Raw genomic sequence first — 20,062 nt, 5'->3', positions numbered from 1 at the left:
CTAGTTGAGTGGCTGAACAAATAAAAAGATTTACATTTATTTGTTTTGATAAAGAACAGTTACAGGACTGTTACTACGTTAAAAGTTATTTTGGGGCGCATTTCAATACTTCGAATGAATGCACTTAAATATACCATTATTCTGAAACCAAATAATAGTATTTGGAGAACTATTCTTTAATGTACATACCTTAATTAGTAATGTAAGATAGAAATCCAGTAGATCTATTAGAGTAAATGTAGAGCTACTCCTTAATACAGCTTAAACCTGAAATATAATTTCAAAGATAATATTTTTTTTATACTTATTAATTCAGATGAAAAAAAGTACTTACTGATATCATCGTGTAATTTTATTTACTTCATTTTTTAAGTCATACTTTTCATTTTCGAACATTCTTGTTTCATATAAATTATTTTATTTATATTAGAAAAGAAGCCGTATATTTTAAATATTAAGAACTACGAGAACAGTACGGTAAGGTTCACCGTATTTGTATGAACAATTTATCATAATGGTGGTGCTTCAAAAAATTTTTATTTGTGGTCTATTCAAAGGATTATTTTTAACCTTTTTTTCTTTTGGAGCAAAAACACAATTTTAACCAAGCCGATCTGTTAATTAAAACGAAGGATTTCTCAGCCCGTTGTAATTCGAATTCAAATTTTTGCAAAAATTGAAACTGTCTTCACAGTGGATGAAAAATGAAAGAAATAATTGTTATTGTAAAAGCAATAAAACGAATTTTATTAAAACATAAGATGACATTTCTTAATCAGATTTCTTTGGCCTAGATTTCTTGACCTGCAGTGTTCTCTTTTGGGAGTTCAGGATTGCACTTGCACGTCTCAATGCAGCCTACAAAAAAAAAAAGAGAAATTTCCTAAGTAATTGACCAGAGAATAAAATTGGCTAGAAAATTTTAAGAATCTCATCGCATTCCTACTGACCTTAGTTAGGTCTCGCCTGTACTTGTTGGCTCTGATGAACCGTCGAAGGCGAAATAGCGCAACTCTTGGACCTGATTTCATAGTGCGAGATACATAGCAAGATCCTGGCTTATGCTGAAATAAATAGAATATTTTACTTTATTTATTTTAAAAGACTGTGCTTTGAACTAACAGCCATAAATCATGATTCATTCATTTCTAACAGATTTTCTTGTTTTCAAAGAAATTTATTTTATTTTTTAATGACTTCCCAAACGTAGCAGAGTCTCTTCTGATTGTAACGAATTTCAAGACTGTGTCCAGAATTAGTTATTAGTTTAATTTTAATTCATGTTTGACTGTAAAGATCTGCGATTGCTGTTACGAGAAAATGTGTTCGAGATTCACTGCAAGTAGACCGTTGGAGTCGATAATGCCAGCTGAAAACGGCATTCGTCGATTTTACTAAATCCTGGGATAAAGTTGGCAAAGATGTGATAATAGTGGTGTATTTCCTGAGAATACTCCAAAGAAATGGGACAGGCATTTATTTTAGTCATTTATTAATAGCATTTAAATTGTTAATTTATGCTTAATAGTAGATTAAAGAAAATAGTTTTTAAAAAAATTAATATCCATTCTGTAACTGAATTTCGACAAAACTTTAGCCCGAGCTTGGTTGTAAATCTTTAGAGCAAAGTTGTTTTAAACATGAATTAATTTATTAACTTATTTTTTTCAATAATATTCGAAAACACTTTAAATCTCTTTTATATAAAAATATTCTTGAAAAAAGCAAAACTAATAATACGTATAGAATGTACCGAAACATGTCACATCAGAAAAAACATTCTTCAATTATTTTCAGTGATAGAATAATGTAGAAAATAAGAGTTCATCATTTGTGACATAATTAAGATTTCACATTAAAAAATAAATAGTTATAAGAACGGGTTGGAATTGTTTTAATAGCATTTTATTTTAACGGTATACCTCGAAAACTAAGAACTTTTTTTCGACCATTGGCAAATTGCGCAAACAACTTGCTAAAAATTTTGTCGTGTTAAAAATAAATGTATTAATTGATTGAGACTTTTAATGGCAAAATTTGTCACTTAATAATAATTTGAATCCACTACAATCATCAGAGAAGTTACAAGGCATCCATCTTTAAGTGAGGTAACCTCAATATTAATTTATTATCTAGAATAGAAAAAAGAAACTATAAATATTAACCTCCTCGGCAGCTAGACATGGTTCAAAGTAGACGACGTTGGAAGATGCACTTCTAGAAGCTAGTCTACAACTTCTTCGTTAAACCGATCAAAATGGACAATACACACCTAACCTTTCTCCATAAAAAAAGAAAACCATAGTCTACCTTACCATCCTTAACAGGTTCGCGGGCGGCCTGAATTTAGCTAGGGTACTGATATGAGCACCCTCCGTAAATGCAATTTCCAGGTTTGTTAGATGAAATTGGACAAGAGGTTTATGATATCTTACTATATAGCACCAACAATATATAAATAAAGAAAAAAATAATAACTGCATTAGCAGTACTGTTTCATATTGCTCAATTTTGCAATCGAAAGAGTCAGCTACTGCAATTGCAGTTAATACTGCAAATGTAGTAGGTTGTGGTGTACGTTATTTAGCTGCCACGTAATTAAAATTTTTCTCATTTCAGAATTGAACACTTCATCGAATACCTGCCGAGGTGTTGTGTCCCGGTTTAGATTTAATTTGATACCGCTGGTGCTATTATCAAATGCAGTAGTGACCGTTATTTTACCAAGAAATTCCCTGCTTACCACTTGAAATGAACAGTAATACAATTCTGCCAATATTAACAATAAAAAAGTGGTAGTCGGATTCTTGTATATACAATGAACTTTGATTATATAAATTATTTAATTGTTGTTCATTCTTTTTGGTGACTGATTTATAGTTTCAATAGGATGAAAAAATAATTGCCATTTCAGTCGAGTAAAATTTATTTTGCCGAGCTTTCGACCTAGGGACTACGTCATCTTCAGGGCTAAATTAAATTATTTAATTTATAAATTTTTTCAAAGTATTGACTATGAAATTTATAGAAAACGAATGCACTGCATATGCAGTGGTGACCCACTAGAACAAAGCGAAAGTACTGCATATGCCGTCCGCGAATGTGTTAACACGTCAAACAAGTGCAAATGCAGGACTTTCTCAGACTCCACATCAACAACAAAATACTAATCAGAATCCATTCTTTTTCATCTTCATTAGTACCTTAAAAAAAAGTACAGTTTGTGTCCGACTTTGAGGCACAAAAATTCAATACACCTCCAGAGTTCATTGACCAACCCGAGCACAAACCGCCTCCTTTTTTTTTTTACAAGTAACTAACTACGTAAAGCTTAACAATGAACTCAAGACAACTTCTTGGAGCAGAGAATTACACATGTAAACCATGCACAGACAACATTCTGGTGTCAACTGGCTCTGGACAACTGTTCCGTACTTACATGGAAAAAATACTGATATCTCACTGACCAGTTAAAGAAAGACAAAGCCTTTAGAGTCGTTCTGCGCCACTTACACCTCTATACCCCAGAGGAGATTAGAGAAGAAATACAATCAAAAGGGTTTAGAATAAGACAACGTGGGCGCTAATGACCACGAAGTCGATACGCCAAAAAAAAACGTAATAAAACATTATACACCTCACCACGATACATGGTACATAAAAATAAGGAAATTGTCCAGTGCAAGAGGTGCCAAGGATTCGGGCACCAAATGCTTACTGTTATATGTCTTCGCGATGCGTCAAATGCGCAGGGCCTCACTTCGGTGGAAACTGCAACAAAACTCAGGAAACTCAGCCTACCTGTACTCTCTGCTACAAAAAGTACTACGCCAGTTACGGCGGATGTGAAGTTCAAAAGGAACTGCAAAGTATCCGCCGCGAACGAATGCACATACGAGGCCAAGGAGCTGCAGTTAGGACGTAACCTCCTCAAGTGCCCTCTTAAAGGGACTTTCCTGTACTTCCACCAACTATTCAACAGCAACATCATTATTACAATAGGACATCTACTACCATGCTCTTATTCAGAAATGACCGGTCAAATCATTCTTATAAATCATCTGCACATCCGGAAATAACTTTAGTAATAAATATCTTTTTTCAAATATTTGAAACGCTCCTTACTCCTTTTACCAGTTACTTAAAAACAATGATTACTCAGCTCCTTCAAAAGCAAATCTATGAACTTTGAATTCTTTGGAATGCGAATGGACTGAACTCTCCGGGACGAAATTAATACTTTTCTACATGACAAACGCCTTGACTTGTCATGCGTTTCAAATATTCAAGTCCTATTGACCGAAATTCACTTTACAAGATCTCACTTTTACATTACAGACTATCAAACAAACTGGAACTATCATTCTGATGACACTGCTCAAGGTGGCACGGCAATATTGAGCAAAAACTCGTTACTTCATCATTCTTTCCCTTCTGCTACAGGTACGAGTATCTTCAGTCCTCTTCAACCTCCTTATTCGTTCATCCGCATAAATTTGACCTACCTGCTGTGTTTTGTCTGTCTAATTCACCTATTTCTGAGCAACAATTTATTTCCTACTTTAATTCCCTCGGTACTAACTTTCTTGTAGGATGTGTCTACAACACAAAGAACCAACAATAGAGATGTCGCACGACAAACCCACGCGGGCGAACCTTTAAACGTTCTTGTTTGAAAAAATTACAATTGCTTCACCTGGCCAACCTACCCACATGTGGCCAATGCACACATCCTTATCAAACTCCCTGACATTCATGACTTCTTCACACATTCTCAAGTCTATCACAACTATGAAATTTCGAACTTGACAAAAGTTTCTTTAGACCATGGCACTGTTTTAAATACTCCCTTGTACTTGTCTCAGCCCAATCGCCTACACTTCGTTGTTAAATGGTCTGGTCGTTTTCTTCTGTGCGAAAATGCTTTGAAATTTCGGTTACATTTGTAGCATTACGGAAAGAGATATGATTATTTATTACAGTTTTCTAATCACTGAAAGTTTTTCAACTTAAAGCAATTAGAGTAATTGCATGTTAATACAAGCTTGAAAATATTTTTTTTAAAACTTACTGCAGCTTTCGCTTTCTTCCACGTAAGCTTAAAACCATGAAGACTGTCTGCTGGAGAAATATCAACGCTTTTCTTGTGAACAAGTCCATTATATCGGAAAGAGGCTAAATTCAATAAATTATGAGGTTCCTATAACAATTAAAAGATGAAAAATTAAAATAGAATACTAGTACTTTTGAAAAGATAAAACTAGGAGTGAAAAAGTATTGTCAGTTAGTTTTTTTACTTAGTAGTTGATCAAAAGGTTAGAGCTATAAAACATAATTGTCTGAATTTAATATATTTGAGTTTAAAATAACTTAAAATGGAATGTTTAGGTTATAAATATTTGTAATCTATTACATTTGAGTTTTATAAAATTAAAATTGGCACACAAATTTTTAATTTATAAACGTTACTTTCAATGTAACAAAGTAACGTCAACTGAAATTCTTAATTACCAAACACTTTTACACGTTATAACAACCATATTTTGTTAAATGTTTACAGCAAAAATTACAAAGATGATTTATAAAAACAAATGTAAGTACCTTAGCCAAACAATCAAAAGTACTACAATAATTACCGTACTAAAATGCTTCTTGATATTTCTCTTCTTTACCAAATAAGAATTGGTATTCCGAATTATCATCCAAGATAAATGGGCTGACATTTTAGCTGTAAGAAAAACACAGTAAAAATAACCTGAAATGGGACATGAACCACATGGTCTCAAATTAGTTTCACATGGTTACTTTTTTTTAAATTGATTATGTCTAGAACAAAACATTTAAGGCAAAAAATCAACAAAAGTAACATCTTATTCATACAAAATTGTTTCGTACGTACCAGTTACTTAGTTGAAATTTAAGAGTAGACGCTTACACTTGCAGTAACTGCCCTTACGTAAGGGAATCAGGATGAATACATGGTTAGACACCCAACAAGGTTATACCAGGAAAAAAAGTAGTACTGCCAACCAAGCCTAAACTATAAATTGTATTATTTTTTTTATTTACTAACTCGAGAAATAAATTTTTAAAAATAATATTTATTATTGTCTTTTTATTACATACCTTGGTACTTATGCCATTTTACAGAGGAGGGCCACCCCTTGAAAATAAAAAGATATATTGAAAATTAATTAATCTACTATTTTGTTTTAATTTCAGTCTTGCAGTTATATTTTTTCTTTCTCACCTTATTAATAAATCAACTATCAGTAAGATAACTTAATCACCCGCATCTTACTTTTTCTAAAAAAAATCAATCTCATCTATTTTGAAATTAACTTCATTCATAATAACACTCAAAACAGTTTCATTTTCAATTATAAAAGTACATTTACAGTGCTCTCAGAACGAAGTAATCTGAAACTGAATATGATTTAAATTTCAACAGATTTAAACTATTTTTGGTATATGTAGAGAGCTTTTCTGCCCTGGTGCCGATTCGCTAAAGCTATGTAAATGTATTTGCGGAATCGCATGAAAAATATTGAATGCTCAAATATTCGTAACGTACGCCAGTTCTTAGAATTTAAAACAAAATAATGAAATAAATTTTAGACATTAAAATATAGAATTGTACCGGCTTTACTTATATTTCGGAGTATTTTTCCACCTTGGATTACACTATTTATTTTAATTCTGCCAAGAGCTACAACAAATAAAATAAAACAGTTATTAGTTAGTTAATATGAAGGTAATGACAGTGACAAAACTGATAATCGCTTTAATTTCTAAATACATCGATTAAAAAATTTTATTTATCAATTTTTTCAACAAAATTTAATAAACTTACCACAATGTAGGTAATTTTTTTGTTAATTAATACAATCATTGCAGTTTAATTTTTATGAATAAATATTTATTACTTTTAATTTAACATTTAATTTGATTAATTCTTATTTTGCTTTGCCCTCTATTTAATTTATGATTTAATTTTTAATGCTGCTGAGAAATAATCTGTAAAATTAATATTTGACCTTAGTGTTAATCTGTCCCTTTCGTGAAAAAGAAGAATGCAATCTGCTTCCCGCCATCTTGGTGAGCTCTTTAAATTGACAGTTGTAATCTATTCAGTTTTATAGTTGCCACTTGCTGAAGCAGTGAATGGATGGTTAGCATCAGTTATGTAAATAGTTACGTTAGTGCTTTCCGTAGGTAATTGCTGATTGCTACTCATAATTATTGTCAATAGCCAATGAATCAGTAAAACGATTCCAATGGTTTATTTTTCTAAAAAAAAAATTAACTTCGGTAAGTAACTACATGTTTCCCAAAATTACTATCCAATTTTTTTTATTTTTAAACGCACCGGTTACAGGCTTTTCATTAGAACTCCAGTGAAAATATGGAAACGAAATTGAAATCGAAATACGAAAAATCCAAGTATATAGTGAAAAAATGGGAAAAGGAATTTAAGTCAGCCAGTAACAAAAACCCAACCAAAGTAAGAATTGTTTTTGTTAACTAATCCTAAATGTAATAACTAAAACACGCAGATAAAATTGGAATAATATGATTAATTAGTTTTAAAATTGATATGTTTTAGGTAGATATTAAAAATGCACCATCCAAAATTAAAGAAGCATACAGAACTTATTGGAAATTAAAGACGGAAATTCTTCAAGATTCTATTTGTGATTTGGATGAGAATGCTACAGACTGTTTTAATTCATCTTCTGACAATAATAGTGGAACTTTACAAGAACATATTTCTGTTGATGACAGTGTTAGTTTTCAACCTGTTAGTGATTCAACTCAGTTATCGTCGTTTGAATCTGGTTTGGATGAAAGCCAAACTAGTCAAGAAAACCTTAAAGAAAATAAACAGGAAACACTTAATTTTAAAAATCTTTCATTTAAGAAAGAGCTTCTTGAAAAAAATGAAGAAAATGTTGATTCCAAAGTATGGGGCGATCACTTAAGTAAAAAACCTTTAGAACAACCAAGAAAAACTATTTTTCGTTCTGTATCTTTTCATTATGCTGAGAAGTTATTTAATGGAGCGAAATCAAAATTCAATCTTAGAAATCCTAGAAAACCAAGGCAGTTCACTAAAATTAAGACAGCAGACAGCATCTTTGACAATTCACATTCTTTATCACAATTTAATTCTTTACAGCTTGATTCATCAACTACTGAATTAATTAATACTTCGAAACCAGAAATAACAGAAAAGCTTGACCGTGAAAAAACCCATAATATAGCACAAGATGATAAACAATTTCATTTTTCAGGTGAAGATAAATCTGAATCGTGTTTCAAATTGTTGAATGAAAAAGCTAAAGTTGTTATTAAATCAGCGCCACGTATGCAAAATATGGCAGTAAATCTTCTTCAAAAGACATTTGAAGGAAAGAATAGTAAACTGTTAAAGCCATTAACGGTTGATGAAGGATGGTTAGAACGAACAACTGAAGGAAATCGGTTAAGTGCAATTAAAAAAGTTGAGACCTCTTGTGATTCGGGAATTGAAAAATCTGATGAGGCCACTGTTGATACAAATGATTCGAAAGCATATTCAGATAGCGAAGATGATTTAATCTACGATAGCGATACGGAATCAAAAAATGTATCGGCTAATAGACTGAATTTGTTGGAAATTTCTTCATCAAATATTGTCGCCAAAAGACTTCAAGAAGAAAAGACTAGTTCAAATTCAATGGAAAATTCTTCATCTAGAATATTAACAAAAAGACCTGAAGAAATGAATAGTTTAGATTCTGGCGATATTTTTCCATCGTCAATTGTATCGACAAAGAGAACTTTGGAAGAGAAGGTTAACTCACCAGCAAAAAAAATTAAAAGCGAATATTTACATTGCAAACCTAGCACAACTAAACCAGAAATTTTGTTGTCTAACGTCCTAAAGAAAAAGGAGGAACCAAAAAGGAATGAAAAACATCAAAAGAAGCTTAAAATTTTGGAGCAAAAACTTGAAAGTGGAAAAGCCAATGAAAATTTTGTCAGTATTGATATAGAAAAAAAAGTTTTTGTTAAGGGAAGGAAGAGGATGACAAATACGAAGTACAAAAAACAAAGATGGAAAGCTTTAAAAAAAGAAAACAGAGGGTTTGAACGATCTGGAGGTGTCCTTAAATGTTATAAATGTGGTGATATTGGGCATTTTTCCAAAGCGTGTCCAAGTGGTAAGTTTTTGCTGATTATTTTACTTACCGTTTAGTCAATCTTTTAATCAATTAATTTTATGTTTAAGCTGGCAAAGGGTTGTTGCCTTTAGAGGAATATGATTCTTCAGAGGAAAGCCCATTCCCCACATTATCTGAAGTTGCCGAAATGGCTAAAGAAGCTGCTCTAAAGGTTCATACAAATGGGAGAAAATATACCACGGATAAAGAGGTTATTATTTATAATGCAATTTAGTAGCAAGTTAGCCAACAATTATTTTGAAACTAGGTGTTTTTTCTGAATAATTTTTGTTATAAAGCGGAATAAAATTAAAATTATAATTGTTCAGGATAAGGTGATTGAGTAATGGCAATTCAAGTCTTTAATTGATCTTCTATGTTTTTGTGACACTGTTGAAGTAAAAAAGGGTACTTTTCCGTTAGCCGGGCGCAAATGTCGCCAATTGTGAACCAAACGCGAGCCAAGTCAACGGAATAAAATTCGAAAACGTTCAACTATAAACAAATATTAATTAATAGTAAGCAAAACAAGTTCAACTATAAACAAATATTAATGAATTGTAAAGAAAACAGTTTTACCCAAAACTGTTTTTCACTTGCGCCCGGCTAACGGAAAAGTACCTAAAAAAGAAACTAAAGTAGTAATCAGTATTAAATCAATTACTTTGGAACGGTATTCTTTGTGAGTTATAGCATTCAATTCTATCCTGGATTTCATTTAGATTTGAGTGTCTAAAAGAGTTGCCTACTTTAGATTTAGAATTGCAAGTTTTCCTATTAGTGATGTAAACGATTTGAGGGCAGAAGTTTCGGTAATAGGGATTGTAAAATAAAATCGCTTCCAATGCTGATAACATTATTTTAGTTAATTTAAGTGATCAATACTTGGATCACTATACTTTAAAACAATATTGCTTTCTATGGAACCGTAGCGTAAATTTAACAAGTCGAAAGTTATTGCACAGAATAGTGATTTTGAGCTTTATTTAACGAGGTAAAATTTTTAAAATAAGCTGCGCAAATGCAGGCGCTTTAAGAATTCTGACATACTATGTTCTCTCTCTCTCTCTCTCCGCAAGGATTAAACAGAAAAATTGGCTTTCACAAAACTTACCTGATAAATAAATATATTCTTCATTTAAATATAAATCAATAAGATTAAAATATTTGAGTCATAGCTCTTAAGTTTCAGTATGTATTTTATGTAAGAGCCATAAATTATTTGTCTACGATGATTAGTATAAATTTCTTCTTTCTATTTTTTTTTAATCTAGCCACTACTATAAGAAATAACCGTACTATTGTTTGAATAGACAAAAATTGTTAATTGAAAAAAATTAAGTCATCTCTTAGTTTCAATTCACACTGACTGTCCCGTGCTCAGTGATGTATATTTTATTTTTTAGGCTTTCTGATTTTTTCAAGGATTTGGAACTGCGCCATTTCTAAATTGAAAATCTGAGGCGAACACTTATTCAACTTTCTCTTACCGCAATTAACGTCAAATTTTCTTAAAACTTAAAATTTATGCATAGAAATCGTTAAAAAACTACAAAATTTGTTGAGTCAAGTGGCACTTCTACTAAACCGATTTTCTTCAACTTTGAAATTTTACTTACTTATTGAAACCCTATTGGTATTGTAAAAAAAATGAGACTTCACATTGTACTTACTTGACTAGAAGAATGTTCAATCTCATCTTTCCCCCAAAAGTGCCTTAAGAAGAAGTTTTCCTGGGAAAAATAAAAGTTATAGAACTGCTTGTGTGTAGTGAGCATACGATGTAAAGAAAGTCGTTGTAGCCGTTTTCAAGAAATTATCAAAGAAATTAATAATTTATTCAGTTTAAAGTTGCATTTACGGTCAGCACTTTTTTCAGAAAGCTTATTAATGGCAGAAAATGTGGTTTATAAATGAATACTATAGTGTACTTATTTTAAACTTTATTTGATTTCCGTTTTTGAATTGTGCTAATCATGTACCTAATGTAATACACCTCTCACAAATGTAGCAAAAAATAAAAAATCTTTTTACTACAGTAAGAGGAAGTATAAAATTAAAATTTTATTAATTTGTTTTGCCGTATGTTAAGTGAAAATTGCAATCGACCATTACAAACTGAATACTTTTTGTGAAATAAAGACTTTCTTCTTCTATTATAAAGAGTCTTTATTACACAGTGTCTTTATTAAAGAAGTTGGATTGAGTTCAACTATGTATATTCATTATAAATTTTCGGAAAATGAGCCCAGAAAATAATATTAAGTATATTAGTTTTAAATATGTTACCGATAGTACTAGTGTTACTTTTAGATTTTTTTTTTTCTTTAGGTTATAGCCCAGCCGCCTCAACAGCAAGTTGAATCTCTCCCCTCTCAAATAATTGAGCCATTATATAGTTTACGGCCTGATAGATCTGTTATCGGTAATTTTCTTCCTTTATTAACAAATTTAAATTAAGTTTAAAGAAGAATAAAAATATTTTGTTGTTGCTTTTCAGAAACTCCTAAGGAAGTTTGGGATGCATTGAGGGATTTCGGCCATTCTAGCTTCCTTCCAGGACAAGAAAAAGCTATAATGAGAATTCTTTCTGGTCAGTCAACGCTAGTCACTCTTAGCACAGGTAGTGGGAAATCTCTGTGTTATCAGCTACCAGCTTATCTATTCACTAAGAATCAGTATCCTTGCATTACTCTTGTAGTCTCTCCGTTGGTATCATTAATGGAGGACCAGGTGATATTAATTTTATTTTTACAGTAATTCAGATAGAAATTGTTGCAGATTATGTGCCTTCTTTGATGAATTTACTGAGTGTACTTTTTTTTAACAGGTATTTTGTGGTGCCAAATGTTTGAAAGTTGCCTGTTTACATATGAATCAAACCGAGAAGAAGAGGCAAGCTATTTTGGATCAGTTGAAAAATAAAGAGTTGTCAGTGCTTTTAATATCACCTGAAACATTAGTTAGTTGGGATTCTGGAATTGCTAGACAAATTGCAGCGTCTATACCACCTATTTCGTTTGCTTGTATTGATGAAGCTCATTGTTTATATCAGTGGTGTCATAATTTCCGACCTTCTTATCTTACAGTTACTCAGGTACATGAATTTATTTCTATTAATTTGATTATAATATTTTCATCTGAATGTAAATCCTGCTGTGATACACCTTCATCTCAATCATTTTTCCTGCCTTACTCTTTATTTTTATTTTAGTTTCAATAAAGAAGCCTTTTTTGATCATCTACCTGTTCTATCCAATAAGTTTTTACCCTCAAATTAATGTTTTCAGTAGTTCTCTTTGGATTGATTCTTGCTTGGTACGAGAAAATTATCCATCTATTCTAGGGGTCGGCAACCTATTTCAAGTAGAGAGCCATTTCTCCTTAAATAATTTTAATAAATCTTACCAAGAGCCGCCAGAATGATAGTGTAAACAACTCTGTAGATCATTTGTGATCACAAATTATTATTTTATGATATTCAATAAAATTTAAATGTTTTATATATTTATTTTCACATATTGCAAAGTAAATAAACTAATAAATAATAACTAAACCTGTATTTGAATGAAAATGGCGGCAGTCCTATATATTACGTACTGTATTTTAATATAATTCTATTCAATTTCTAACCTATCACATTTAAAATTCTTTTTGAAAAAATATCTTTACTTTAATAAATGAAAGTTTCATTTGTTTCAATAAAATTGAAATATACAATTTATTTTGGACAGGCTGAAGAGCCACAAAATTTGGATAAAAAAGCCGCATGCGGCTCGCGATCATTCTGGCGACCCCTGCTCTATTCGACTGCCATGCATTACATGGATGACTTTCGTGATAAAGGCTCTTTCTTTTTTTTTATCTAATAATATTGCATTTCTAATATTATGTGTGCCCAGTGGCGAAGTCGCAATATTACTTTTGATATTAATATACATTTTTTTACAAAAGCGATCATTAGTTGGGTCATTAAAATAAAGAGAGCCCCATTAGAATAAAATCCAAACTACATATTCCGCTTTTATTAAATTATTAATAATAAAGAATAATTTAAATACAAATGTTACAATAAAAAAAATGTGTGTGACAATCCTCATACATTTTTCAACTCTATTTCATTTTGGAATTTTTAATTTCTTTTAATTTACTTACAGGTTTTGCGGGAGAAGTTAGGTGTCAAAACTCTATTAGGCCTAACAGCTACTGCTAGCACAAATACTGTACAATGTTTGATGACTAATCTTGGCATTCCTGAGGAGGATTTTGGAGAAGCACATATCTCTGATATTCCATTACCAGATAATCTTCTTCTTTCAATTTCGCTTACTAAAAGCGATCAAGATAAACAGACTGCACTGCTTGATTTATTGCAAGGAAGATTTGCTGAATGTGCTTCAGTAATTATTTACTGTACCAGGAGAGAAACCTGTGAAAAAGTTGCTGGTTTTCTTAGAACTGCGTTGCAGGTAAAAAATAATTTTTATCTTACTTAATTGTAGATAATTGTGTAATCTTTAATGATATTTTAAGATTTTTCAAAACTCCGTACGAACACTTATATACTATTAAGAGTTTAACTTAAAAGGTCGCTAAAATTCTGAGAACCTAAAAAATTCTTCTACTGGATGTTGCAATTTACTGAATAGATAATTCACATTTTGAAGTTCTTCGAAAATGGCTGAGACAATTTTTTATTTATTTATTTTTAATATAAACTTATAAAATTCAAGTAAATCTTTACTTTTTGAATTACGATTTTATTTACAAATAAAATATATTTTATAAATGATGTAGAGATCGTGGGGAAGAACTTTTGACCGGTTGCGTATCTTCATCTACCTTTGAGTTTGGTTTAACAGTAAGTGTAAAAACGTAAATCTCCAGTTTCCAAAGGTCCTATCTCAAACTAACTTGACAATAGATTTATTTAATTAGATTAATCTTTAAAAGTTGACCTAATTAAATGTGCGCTGAAGTATGTAATTATTTACGTCATAAAAGTATTAAAGCAGAAAATTTATCATTTGAATAATAGTTAAACTGGTATAGAGTAAACATTATGTTCCATGAAAGTGATGAAAGCTGGAGTTTACTTAAGATTCATTAAATCATTTTGTTCTACACTTTAGCTAGGTTGGAAAGCCTATCTAGCTAGTACTGTAGTATATGGGGAACCAGTGTAATGTTCTTGTTGGGCTCAGAATCTCCGGAGAGAAAATGGACTGGCAACCTCTTCTGGCAACGCACGAGTGTCCCGACAATCACTCTTACACCGACACTCATAAGTATACGTCACAGTAGTTGGAGTTGTTAATATCAGTTGTTTAGATTGGAGATTAACGTTTTTCACAGATTAACTATAGCTCACTAGCAAACAAATTCATTTAAACTTTCATTTTTAAACTTTGGAACTAACTTATTAACTGTCATTGGGTAAGGTATGTGACATTGTTCTTACGATAAAATTAGTTTTTTTCTATCCCCAAAGAGAATAATAGTATGGTAAATAAACATGTATATATAAAGTACGTTGCTAATTCAAATGTCATGTAAATCTATACTTTTTAAAGCACTAATATTTATCTGAGTCTCTGATGTCAATTTTTTAAGTTATCTTTATAATTTTTCAATTAGTCTGACTCGACCTGCAACACCAAGGGCAGATTATCATTACATGCTGAAGTTTATCATGCCGGATTAACTGCCGGAAGACGTAATCAAGTTCAGAAAGCATTCATGGCTGGTACTTGTTTTAATATCATTTTATCTTTAAAGTTCTATTGTTTTATTTATAACAAAAGTTTCGTTTCTTTAATGCAATCTTTCTTGCTATGTTGTAAAGGAAAATTGCGTATAGTGGTGGCAACTGTTGCTTTTGGTATGGGTATAAATAAAAATGATATTCGGGGAATTATACACTATAATATGCCTTCAACATTTGAAAATTATGTACAAGAAGTAGGAAGAGCTGGAAGAGATAAGAAAACAGCTTTTTGCCACGTTTTTCTTGATGAAATGGTAAAATTTTTATTTTTTAATACGATATTTTCCTCTCAAAATTTATTTTGACATGTTATTAAAACATAACTTTCATTTTTAGAAAGAAGATATTGGTGAAATTCGGAAGCACATTTATAGTGACACAATAGATCGACATGTAATCCGTAAATTATTACAGCTAGTATTTTTAAAATGTAACTGTGAAAAATTTAATGAAGGGAAGATAGATTCTGTATCAAATTGTTCTTGGCATGAAGTAGCTTTTTCGGTTGAAGAGACAGTTGCTTTACTAGATTTACCGCAAGAAAATATTGCTACATTATTATATTATCTCCAGCTTGACGAAAGGAAATGGATTAAAGTTCTACCACAGGCCTACACAGTGTGCACTGTAACTAGTTACAAAGGACCCAGACATCTTAGAGAAGTAGCTAAAAAAGTAAGCTATTTTCTTATTGACTAAGGGTAAACACCTATGTGGTCTACTTTTTTTGATAATTAATTATTAATATTATTTATTCAGCATTTTTTTAGTTTTAAAATATACTACTTTTTCAGTGTCCGCCTCTTGCTATGGTATTTGCTTCCCATGGTAATACAAAAACAAATACTTTAAAATTTGATGTCATGAAATTGTCTAGAGACATCAACTGGGATAGTGGTGTTGTTAAGCAAACATTGAAGAAGCTAGAATGGGAAACAGGTAATTCGAAATAAGGGGGGGAAAAGGCATAATATAAAACGACAGGTTCACTTGAGTGAACTAATTTGTTATTTCTTTAATGTAAACAGCACATAGTACAAAGACTTTTGTTACCCTACTGAAATAAAAATAAATTTTTATTTGTTTAGAGGATGATAAACCAGCCAAAACTGGTATAATGGTGGAATTCTCTTGTTTGGGATTCAGAGTTCTTTCTCCAGGAAATTTGTCCGATGTTCAACTCGATGAATCATTAGAAATTTTACATTCAACAGTAATGAATCTAGAAAAAAATAAATTGATCCAGTTACAGTCTTTTTACAATGCTCTTCATAGGTATTGTATTATATAAGTAACTTCAAGAATTTATAAAAGAATAATAAGTAGAGGTTAAATAAAAACTATTACGAGCTAATCAATTTTAAACTTTTATGATTGTTTATTAACTTTTTTTTATTTATTTTTATTTTTTGTGTGGTTTTTAGGGTGGCCTATAAAAATACAAGAGATTGTGCCATAGAAGTAGATACTTTAAAAAGTGACAGCCTTAAGATTGAAATCAGGAAATACTTTTCAAGCCCTGAGTTTTCAGCGGACGTTGAACCTGAACAGGTCAGAATTGAATACTAGTCATATATTGCTATTGAATAGGAATAATATATTGGGCAAATGTTATTCTTAAGAAATCATTAATGCACTAATTTCAGAGATTTGAAATTGAGTTTATTGGGTAATGTATGTGTATTTAGTGACATCAAAAGAGAAAATCGTAATTTTTATAAAATGTTCTCTCTTACATTCCTACTCCCTTGCTGTTCTCACAAACTCACACATTTTTTTTGATTGTATAGTAAGGATATTTTGGTTTCATTGAAAAGTAGTATTGTGTAAGTTTTAAAAAATTGCTGGGACCTTTGTGAAAACCATTTTTATAGATATCTTTTAAAGCTCAAAAAGCTAATTGTTTGTAGTAAACTCCTCAGATACAGGAAGCAGTTGATAACCTCCTGGCTAACCTGGCTTGCGAGTCAGAGGAGGCACCTTTGAAGGCACAGTACATGCTTCACAAGTTGAATAAAGTGCATTATTTGATAAATTAAAGAATAAGTTTGTTCCTTTAAGTGCAAGATATTGATCACTTAAATATGTGGCAGGAGGTTTCCACTTTTTTTGGTAATTAAACGCAACTCTCCCAAAATTACCAAATAATTATTAAACCTTCTTGTTTGTAACAGATGTAAAATTATTTTTTATGTGTGCTTGTGAACATCTAAAGCTCTTAACATTTGATTTTTCTTAGAAAATCACTTGGAAAAGTACTTCCCGATATTAAGAAAAATACTAGCTTTACTGTCTTGGCAATATTTTCAGAAGAAAGGGGACGAAAAATATAAAAAAAATGACATTTCACGTGCTCTTTTTGCTCTTCGATAACAAGTTATAAAATTGAAATATGATTAAAAACGTCAGATTTTGAAATGTCCTAGCACCTTTAATTTTGAAGATATCGAATTGCGGTTTCCGATCCCATGAAAATGGGGGTCAACTGTAAACCCTCACTTTTGGTCGCGCGTCAGCCGCGTATGCGGGCAGGAATCTAAAATCAAGTCACATATTCTGAAACTAGAGGTGACGGGCAACAAATTTTTCCTCTACCATTTTTTTGCTCAGATCAACCATTTAAGCATGAAATGCATTTGAGCCGTCTTAAAATGAACACCCTGTATATAGGTATATGTATATATAACACATATTTATTTGTTATGTATATAAGAGAAACAGAGAGAAGAGGGGATTTTGTACGTTTGATTTTGGATTTTCTATCATTCACGGAGTAATTCTTCACTTCACTAAAAGAAGTTCTTCACTTCACTCTAGTAATGCCGTGATTCGAGAAACTAAGTTCAGAGTAGGTTTTCAAGTAGTTTCGACAGACACTAGCCATTGCGATACAATTATTTTTCTGTATAGGTTTTTTCGAATCTTTCTGTTCAAAAAGTTTTTTCTTTTAGAAATTCCGGGCTAAAGTTTGAATTTTTGAACACAAGATTTTTTTTAACTTTATTTAATGTTATTTTTATTATTATTACTTTTTTTTAGGTTGAGTTGAGTAATCCTGGCATTATTGCGTCCGATATTAGAAGTCTTATAGCTACACATAAATCTGAACATAATTTAACCGGACGTTCAATTGCTAGAATTCTTCATGGTATTGGTTCTCCAAATTTTCCCCCAATCGTGTGGGGTCGTACAAAATTTTGGAGACTACATATAAAGGAAGACTTCAATTTACTTTGCAATCTAGCGAATCAACAATTAATTTTAATGAGGTAGTTGTATCAAATAGTTTAAGGTAAATAGAATTTTGGGTATATTTTTTTTTTTTTTTGAAATTCTCAAATGAGCTTATAAATGTTGACTCCCAATAAAATTATGTAATGTTTTAAATTAAGTAGTTTCTCAAAGAATAAGATGTATACACCAGCTACAATCAAGTGTCCTTATGTAATGTAACATATTTATTTTGATTTTTATTGTATTTATCAGCTTATAATCCACTTCCCTTATGTTCTGTAAATATTTATATAAATTCATATTATGTACATAGTTCATATTTATACCAATCCTGTATTTTTTTTTGTAAATAAACAAGATTTTTTAAAAATATATATTTCAAGTAGAAATATTGAAAAAGACTTAGTTCACTACCTTGCAACACAATCCATACATCCTCCTCTATTAATTGAAGTTATAAACTACAATTTTCTTCGTTTCATTTTATATATATATTAATTTTTCTTTTATACATACATCAAAAAGATAGAGGGCGTCCAAACTAGATTTTAGCTATTCTTTTTCTAGGGCAGAAGTTTGGTAAAACTTCAGGTTAACTTGAAGAATTTTCTATTTAGTTCATCACGAAAAGTATCAGTTAATAGAGCTCTTTGATATTTTTAGTTTTTGAGATTACCTTTTAGGGTCGAGAATCAAAAAACGATGCATTCGAATTTTATCTTCAGCGGTGTTAGAAAGTAAACCATGGACTAATACAAATAGTATGTAAATTGAGCAAAGTTTGGACTGAAAGATGGTTATAACAGTAAGTTCAAGCTTTAAAATTAAATATTTCAATATTATCTACAGTCTAATGGAAGATGTGTGTCCGACACTAATCTTTTTGGGACCAAACTTTTTTTTGACTGGCAAATGCGGAAAAACGCCTGGTTTATTTTTGAAACATCTTTTCGCTTGCTATGGTGATCGGTATTTATATAAAGTCTTCATAGAGGAAACGTACATCAATTCCCCCCTCCCTTTTAACAAATGAAATGCAATCCAATCATTGACAACCTTTCTTAGAATCTGATTAAATATTAACTCCTCTTGTTGTAGTTGGATTTTTTAAGGGAATGTGGCAAATATCTATCTAGTCTCCTGGTGGCAGTTGAGTAATATCTTCTTTTTGACTTTCCTATGGAAAAGAACTAGCTTGCTCTGCAGAATTAGAATTTAGTTTAATTAGCGGTTATAAACTATATAATGTTGGTAAGAATAAAAGCTGACTGAGTGTTCAGAGAATGAAGAAAACTTGTGAAGTAAACCTTGAGAATAGTAGTTATAGATAGTCGTATGAGGGTATTCACTACAGTTTACTTTCTTCTACTTTGAAAAACAAAAGATATTACAATCGTGCAGGTTTTTAATTTTGGTTTCGACTGGAAATATTCGTTTTGAGCTTTCCTCTGTTCGAAAAAGTAATTTTAAAATTAATCTGTTATTATTCACCGTAACTCAAAAACGAAATATCACAAAAAAAAATTGATATTTCCCTTAGGTGCCAACAGAGAGTTGGTCAAAATAGATACACCGAAAAAACCAGTTGACCGAAAGATATTTCAATTTTTCAAGATTTTCTCGAAAACGACTGTAACAATTTCCTTTGAATTTTGCTAATTATTGAATGTAGTATCTAGATGTTCAGTTTTTAACTGTAACTTTTTACCAGGTTAATGCAACCACTTCTGGGGGTGTATAGTATGGTTTGGCTAATCTCTGAAGTGCCGTTTTCGTATAGTGTACTTTTTGACACCTAAATAATTGTAATAAGAATCAAATTTGAAGAAAATAAGCTGTGCCATTTATGGAAAGA

The 20,062-nt window shown here is 31.1% G+C and overlaps 2 protein-coding genes across 5 annotated transcripts; one reads left to right on the top strand and one right to left on the bottom strand.

The window, feature by feature from the left end:
- Nucleotides 1–717: 717 nt before the first annotated feature.
- Nucleotides 718–6,053, bottom strand: RpL28 (ribosomal protein L28). The gene is made up of 5 exons (XM_074118864.1): nucleotides 5,900–6,053; nucleotides 5,637–5,728; nucleotides 5,072–5,200; nucleotides 951–1,064; nucleotides 718–858 (listed from the first exon to the last, which is right to left on the bottom strand). Exons 2-5 carry the CDS (start codon nucleotides 5,721–5,723, stop codon nucleotides 772–774), a joined length of 417 nt encoding a protein of 138 aa, XP_073974965.1. The 5' UTR covers nucleotides 5,724–5,728; nucleotides 5,900–6,053; the 3' UTR covers nucleotides 718–771.
- An 840-nt stretch (nucleotides 6,054–6,893) lies between these two features.
- On the top strand, nucleotides 6,894–18,580 carry RecQ4 (RecQ4 helicase). 4 transcript variants are annotated; one of them, XM_074118848.1, is made up of 15 exons: nucleotides 6,894–7,098; nucleotides 7,379–7,504; nucleotides 7,607–9,206; nucleotides 9,275–9,417; nucleotides 11,538–11,631; nucleotides 11,707–11,939; nucleotides 12,037–12,303; nucleotides 13,364–13,675; nucleotides 14,844–14,952; nucleotides 15,052–15,227; nucleotides 15,310–15,648; nucleotides 15,768–15,912; nucleotides 16,062–16,248; nucleotides 16,398–16,524; nucleotides 18,013–18,580. In XM_074118848.1, the coding sequence occupies exons 2-15, from the start codon at nucleotides 7,406–7,408 to the stop codon at nucleotides 18,244–18,246; spliced, it is 4,065 nt and encodes a 1,354-aa protein (XP_073974949.1). In that variant the 5' UTR covers nucleotides 6,894–7,098; nucleotides 7,379–7,405; the 3' UTR covers nucleotides 18,247–18,580. The 4 variants fall into 4 exon arrangements, with proteins under 4 accessions (XP_073974949.1, XP_073974948.1, XP_073974947.1 ...); XM_074118847.1 differs by having other exon boundaries at nucleotides 6,894–7,171; XM_074118846.1 differs by having other exon boundaries at nucleotides 7,079–7,215.
- Nucleotides 18,581–20,062: the final 1,482 nt, after the last annotated feature.

Source organism: Rhodnius prolixus, unplaced genomic scaffold, assembly GCF_049639745.1.
Source record: "Rhodnius prolixus isolate KJV_2025 unplaced genomic scaffold, Rpr scaffold_2, whole genome shotgun sequence".
Taxonomy (NCBI): domain Eukaryota; kingdom Metazoa; phylum Arthropoda; class Insecta; order Hemiptera; family Reduviidae; genus Rhodnius; species Rhodnius prolixus.
This window is presented reverse-complemented; position numbering and strand designations above follow the sequence as displayed.